At 33.0% G+C, this 6,698-nt stretch overlaps 1 protein-coding gene across 6 annotated transcripts in view; it reads right to left on the bottom strand.

Annotated features, from left to right (window-relative positions):
- Positions 1 to 6,698, bottom strand: part of LOC106465749 (ATP-dependent zinc metalloprotease YME1 homolog) — a 174,194-nt gene that overhangs the window by 45,606 nt on the left and 121,890 nt on the right. For all 6 annotated transcript variants that reach the window (XR_002612047.1, XM_022393673.1, XM_022393674.1 and 3 more), the window contains exon 15: positions 1,927 to 2,078. Coding sequence is in view for 5 of the 6 variants with exons in the window: in XM_022393673.1 (XP_022249381.1) it covers positions 1,927 to 2,078 (152 nt within the window). In the remaining variant the exon portion in view is untranslated. The remainder of the gene's footprint in view (positions 1 to 1,926; positions 2,079 to 6,698) is intronic.

Below are 6,698 nucleotides of genomic sequence, written 5' to 3'. Positions count from 1 at the left end.
AAAAATTTAATTAAACTATTTTTTTATCATGTTATATAAATAAATGTGGCATAAAAACATAGCTAATAATCCAAATTTTAACATCATATAAGTTTCAGATTCTTAATTTTATAAGGCAATCCTCAATTTTCCCTAATGTGAGAATTGTGACATTTCTGTCCAGGTATCCCCTCTTCTCCAATTTATTTACCACCCCTCCTCAAACTAAAAATTTTAATGTAAATTACTCTTTATAACATTGTCATTACTCAGGCAAAGCATAATTTTTATAGGTTTCAATTTTATTTGGTTACAGAGACATAAAATCAGACTCCACTTGCCATATTCACCTGTCACATGTTCTCTTTCAGAAATTGCTTCTAGTTCTCTTTGATGCTTAATAGTACATTATTTATAACCAACAGAAAGCCAAGGTTTTAATCTATCAAATTATGTATTGTATCACGTTGTTTTCAATACATAGAACTGTCTATTTCACTTCAAGTAAAATTTTTATTCCCATGGAAAACACTTTGATGAGCTTAGCTGAATTTTTAACAGCTCTTATCACATAGTTAGAAAGCCAAAAAATTGCAATAGCTATGTGATATTGTTTGCTTTTTGCATGTTATCATTCTGTGTTCTTTGGTACATTATATAATGAAATGAAAAATTATTTAGTGCAGTAGTATCATTAGTATAAAAAAGTAGGCTTAAGTGTCACTGACAGTCAAAGGCATAAAAAAAAACACCAGGTATTTTATTTCTTGTTTTTCATGTGTATTCTTTATTTATTATTATAAGAGTAAGAGAAATGTAAAACGAACAATAAGAATAATAAATTTTTTTTCATAAGGTATGCTCATTAGCAGCTCCCAAGCAACCCATACATTATGTAAATTTTATGGTGGGAATATTAATTTAGACATGATTCAAAGGACAATAACACAATAAAATTTAAATAAAAACAGATGTATACTGTTATGAGTTTAAAGCTATATAACAAATGTAGTTTCATATTACAATCTGAAGTGATCTAGAAAGAAAAAAAAAATGTAATTTAGATTTATTTCCTTTTTTTTGGTGGTCAAATTGATTCACCTCATACAGAATTATGGTAGAGAAGATAACATATAAAATATAGTTTTAATGAAAAATAGCATTTTCTAATTATTTAGGTGATTTTAGAAATTACACATGAAATTTCAAAATTTTCAGATAAATAAAAGATTTTTGTAATTTTAACATGAAAATTACTTTGCACTTGGACTAGTAAACAAAAATACTTGATATATTCAGAAACAAATCTTTATTAAAAAATATTTAATTTAAAAAATCTTTTTCGTTACAAAAGTCTTGGGATGTTTATTGAGAATCTGTCAAATTTTGTGATTATATACATACTGTATCAAAAGTTATTGTATGGAAACTGTAACGAGTACAAAATGGTTACAAGTTAGGTTGATTCAATTGAGCCAGTGTGGAAAGAGTTAATGAATATTAAACAAGTTGAAATTAGTTGGACATTTCAAATTAAACTTTCTTGTTCATAAAAAAAATTATATTTTGATGTAAATGCATGTATTTGTAATTTCTTTTCGAAAGGTGTTTCTCAAGGCAATATCTAAAGTTATTTTAATTTTTTAAAGCAGAAACTAGATGCTACTTAGAAAGTGTATACTAAGTTTTATGCCATTTGATTAAGTACAAATGAAATATCAATGACAATTCTCAAGTCTGGAAAAAGATTTGAAAATTCCTAAGAAACTGGCAAAAGGAAGGATGATTTTGATGCAAGTTCAGTATATCAAAGGTTTTTTCCTGCACACTTATAATGTGCATCACACTGAATACTATAAGAATTTTTGAAAAACAAATTGTATTTTCAACACATTTCTGATTTTATATATAAAATCTGTATAAATTACTATAAAAGGTCTTTCTCACATGTCCAAGTGAAGGTCCACGGGGGATGATTGTCACCTTGTGTAGTGGATGAGAGTGCTTGGTGTAGTAAGCAACCAAAGCATGACCTCCTTCATGGTAGGCTGTAATAACATTAGCTTCTTCATCTGGAATACGAGATTTTCTTTCTGGGCCTACAGAATAACAGTAACAACAACAAAAGTTAACATTTTCCTAAACTGAAAATGTATTTCCAATAGATACTTACCTCCTATAACAAAAAAACTTTCTTAACTAGTACTTCCCTCTATCAGCACAAATTTTCTGCTCATCACTAGCCTTGAAACTCCTACAACTTTACTGTATATCAAGATGTAAATGATCATACACCAACCCTCCACCAATAGGAGCACAACACTACCTTATGGTAACCAACACCCTCTTTAATCATGCACTTGTTAATCACTTCAAGATTAGTCATAATTAATTGAACCAAATCACATCAGAAGTTGGGAGGAAGGGTGGGAAATGCAAGAGGAAGTACATATCTATCTGAAATATATTTTCAATTAAACTTTTTGAGATGGGTCATGGGTCAAAGACCATGTTATTGCATTTGTTGACTCACATTCAAAATTTTATTGAATTACTATTTCATGATCTTATGTCAATAAGTTTGGTATCAAACTGTAGATTATAATTCAAATTTTAGCATTGTACATTATTTAATTTCTTAGTTAAAAGTAGATATAAAAAAAAACAGTTAAACATCGATTTTTATGTGTCTTGTTACCACTATTGATTGCAGCACTAGTTCAAATTAGATGCTTGTGATGTCAAAATACTAACTCTATAGTTTTGTAGGAATTAGGAACTCAAACTAACAATATTGACAAAGTAGAATATAAAATACGAACCTCTATATCTTTTCTATTTGTTAAGATATTGCTCATATAATGAATCAAACACAGTGGCCCTCGTGCCCACCTCTTTCCATTTTTGGAAATGCTCCTTTATATACACTTACTTCAATATATGACATGTGAATAACTAATTCAAAAACTCAGAATGTCCCAATAGTGGCTTTTTCAGCCATTTTAAAGCCTTAGGACACCGTCTTGTTCTTTTGAACCAAGATTTCAAGGAGGTAGGTTGTGTCTTTAGTCTGCTCAAAATTTCATATTTTTGTAGACTCAAAAACAGCTTAGTTACTAAGCTTGATAAATTATAGAGGAATTCTATGGTACTGATGTAGTAATTTATGATTTTTTAGTTATTCAACTGTATATAAAGAACCTAAAAAATATATTTTGTTTCATATCCTCCGCGTGCAAAATTTTTAAAGGCTTAGCAACCTACGCCAAGCAGCAACAGTGTACAAAGGTCACAAATAGAAGAGATAATTGTTTGCTTTACTTCTTTATTTACTGTTCTATGTTTTAAGAAAAATAAGTTTAAAAACTTATTTCAAAATAGCAATAATCTATATACATATATAATGTATAATAATTGAAATGTGACTGTATTTTACAAAATACCACTCTACTAAAAGACAGTCAAGACAAGTTACTTTGTACAGACGAAAGGTCAGTTTTATGTTATTTGATATGTTAACATGAGTGCACGTGAACTGCATCATTGTAACTTCTGTATTGTTAGCCAGGCATGGCTCAAAAGTCAATATACTAAAAATAATAACTACATATAAATCTATAATGTTATGAGATTTAAGCTACTTAGCCTCTATGGTCCACCACCCTAGCAGCTAGGAACTAGGAAGTGGCAAGGATTCCCATACTCCATTAGAAGGAGGGGGGGGGTGTGATAGAGAGTCCCGAAGACCACGGCACTGGAGCTACCACATTAATGGCGGCATCTGGAATTATACATCAGGTCCACAGTAGGAAGAGTTTCAATGCTACAGAGCATCAGAGATAGGCAGGCAACCCATCTGCTTTACCCATGTAATTCCATGAGTGTACAGTCTGGGATGAACCTATTTATGAAGACCATGTTTGGTCGAGTGGTCCTATGGAACATTCCATCTCTACGGTGTGTGTGTAACATGAATCTGTGACTTTTTATTATATTTCACGTAATATTTGTGATATCGATGCCTAAGAAACAATGGGATGGAATCAATCAACCAACACCTAGCAGCATCTGGAATTGTATGTCAGGTTCACAATATAAACAGCTTCACCGTGATAGACATCTACTACAGTCATAGGATGCATGGAGCAGATTTAGGATTAAGTATACCTGGTCAAGCACCACTCACCACAGAGTGGGACCAAATCATATGTTGAAAAAGGCCCCTGTAAAGAAAAATTAAAACAAATGTTGTACTTCACATACCCGCCCTGATGATGTCCACAAATGGAAGACTGAAAAGAGCAGCTAGGGACAAGGTAAGGTGACAAATCTGATGGGAAAAACATGACAAACATCCAGAGAAAGGGAAAAATATGTCAGGCAAAGTGACAGGTGAATCCAACCCATAAGGAGAAAAGTAGGATTCCAATGAAGAAACAAATGGATCTGGAAACCACAGAAGGACACAGTACATGTCATATACCATCTAAAAAGTCAGTAAGGATCGGAACAGTCCTAAAGGTGGGAGATGAAGGGATAGCAATGAGGAGTGAAATCAGGATTACTCTCCTGAGCAGCTGAAATCTTGGGCATAAAGAACAAAACATAGCGAACCCAACACCAAACACTTTGGAAAGATGGTGACCACATGCCAACAAAATGAGGAACAAAGACATCAAAGAAAAGTAATATGACAAACATGATGACAAAGGAGGACGAGTAAGAGTATGAAGGACAAGAATGAGGTTCCAATCCTGGAGAAAAACAGGGTGGAGAAGATAAATAATGGAGAATCAGTGAAATAATATACATAGTACATGAAATTGGAACACAGAAACAAATTTGGTAAACCAAAAAGTGGAAGACAAAACTGCCCTATAACCCACAACAAAGAAAACGGATATGTCCCAGTCATAAAGCCAAGTGAAAAAGGATGGCAATGGAGGAATGGTAGGATGATAACTTACACATATAGACCAATAGCAATAAGTATATCACCTATGCTGGTAAACCGTCAAAGAGGAAGGATGAACAGGAAGGGAAACCAAGGAAGCTAAATGCTCAGAATTTCTCGACCTTAAGATAAGGGATCAGACAAAAGCCACACATGATGATGATGGAGTGTGTGTATGGATGGATGATGCACATAGGAATGAGGTTGAAAAAGGAGTGTGGGATATGAAGGCAGAGGAAGGGGAGGTGACACCAAAGCCACTGCAGAAGTGGAAAACATTAGATCTGGCCAATATGGTGCCACCAGGAGAACTCGACACAGAATAATCTGAACTATTGATAGGACACAAGGAAGAAGCTGAATAGGAGGATATGCATAGAGGTAATGACCTGTTCAATCCTGACTGAGAGCATCCACTTCTCCCACATGAACAGGAAACTAAAAATGGGGAAGGTCTGTATCAAGATGAAAGGGTAAAATGAGAAGATCCAAAGACCATACCATCAGTAGAATCCTGTCTGGATGGGATAACTGATTTGTGACCAGATTCAGGGCAAACTTATTGAAACATGCCAACAAAATGATATGGTGGCAGTCAGTCTAATAAAGAAAATACAACAATCGAAAATTAAGGTATCTTGACCAGGTGTACCCATGCCTGGTAATGTAGGACACTAGCACAGAAATGTCAGAGTGGATCATTCCCAAGTGGGATAAAGTAATAGTTACATGTGGTAGATGAAACCTCATTAGGCATTACTGTCAGGTCACATTATTGGAAACAGTAAACACATTGTATTATTTAAATTGCATAAAGTGTAAACAAATACTGTTCAATGATACTGTCCTTTACCTATATTAGTGTAATTAATTAAGAATATCAATTGGCAATATAAGCATCAAATGTAATATACCAGAATAATTACAATTTCCAACAAAGAAAGTAAAGAAGTTCAACATTGTAATTATTTTCTGTCTATCTGAGCATAGGAATGATGCAATATAATGTCTAGCACAGATAGAAAGAAAAGCATTATCTATCTTTCTGCCAAGATCAATTACATGAAAAGTAAAAACATAATAATAAACAAACACACACACATATATATATGCATCCACATTTCTTTGTTAACAAAACTAAAAATCAGTCATTCAGTATTTGTTTTTGCAATCCCTCTCTTTCAAAAATGCAATAACAGCAACTTCTACAGTAGAGAAATTTGAATTTTCATGATTATAACATTTCAACCTATAGTATCAGATCATCATCAGGTAACAGTTATATTCAATAAAGCAGCCTGAATTTCAGAACTTTACAAACTCATAATGGCAAGGACAAGGTTTGTAGGTGGTGCTCAATTAACTTTTACGTAAAATGAGGTAGATAAAATATTAATATCAAATAAGGGGGGGGGGGGGGTCTTGGATATTTATTTACAGTTTGCTTAGATGACTTGATAAGTAGTGCTTTGGTTACCTTTCTTCTGTTGATGTCTGTTTCTCTGACAAATAGAAGAAACCTACAACTGTGCTATTTAACTAATTATCAAAGACCTGAAAAGCAGAATTTTCACATCCTCATTTAACCTTGTTTAACCTCACCAAGTTCTGTTTCAAAGTCAGTTACATCACTTATTGTCAACTTCGATGACGAGGAACCCACTTTGAGACTAATAATGGCTGGAGACGGCTTAAATGGGTAATGAAGAAAAACTTTAATATAAGCTTATATTGCTGTCATGTTAAGCTTATATTAAAGTTTTTC

Source organism: Limulus polyphemus, unplaced genomic scaffold, assembly GCF_000517525.1.
Source record: "Limulus polyphemus unplaced genomic scaffold, Limulus_polyphemus-2.1.2 Scaffold2038, whole genome shotgun sequence".
NCBI lineage: Eukaryota > Metazoa > Arthropoda > Merostomata > Xiphosura > Limulidae > Limulus > Limulus polyphemus.
Note: the sequence above shows the minus strand (reverse complement) of the source record. Positions and strands in the feature narration are given on the sequence as shown.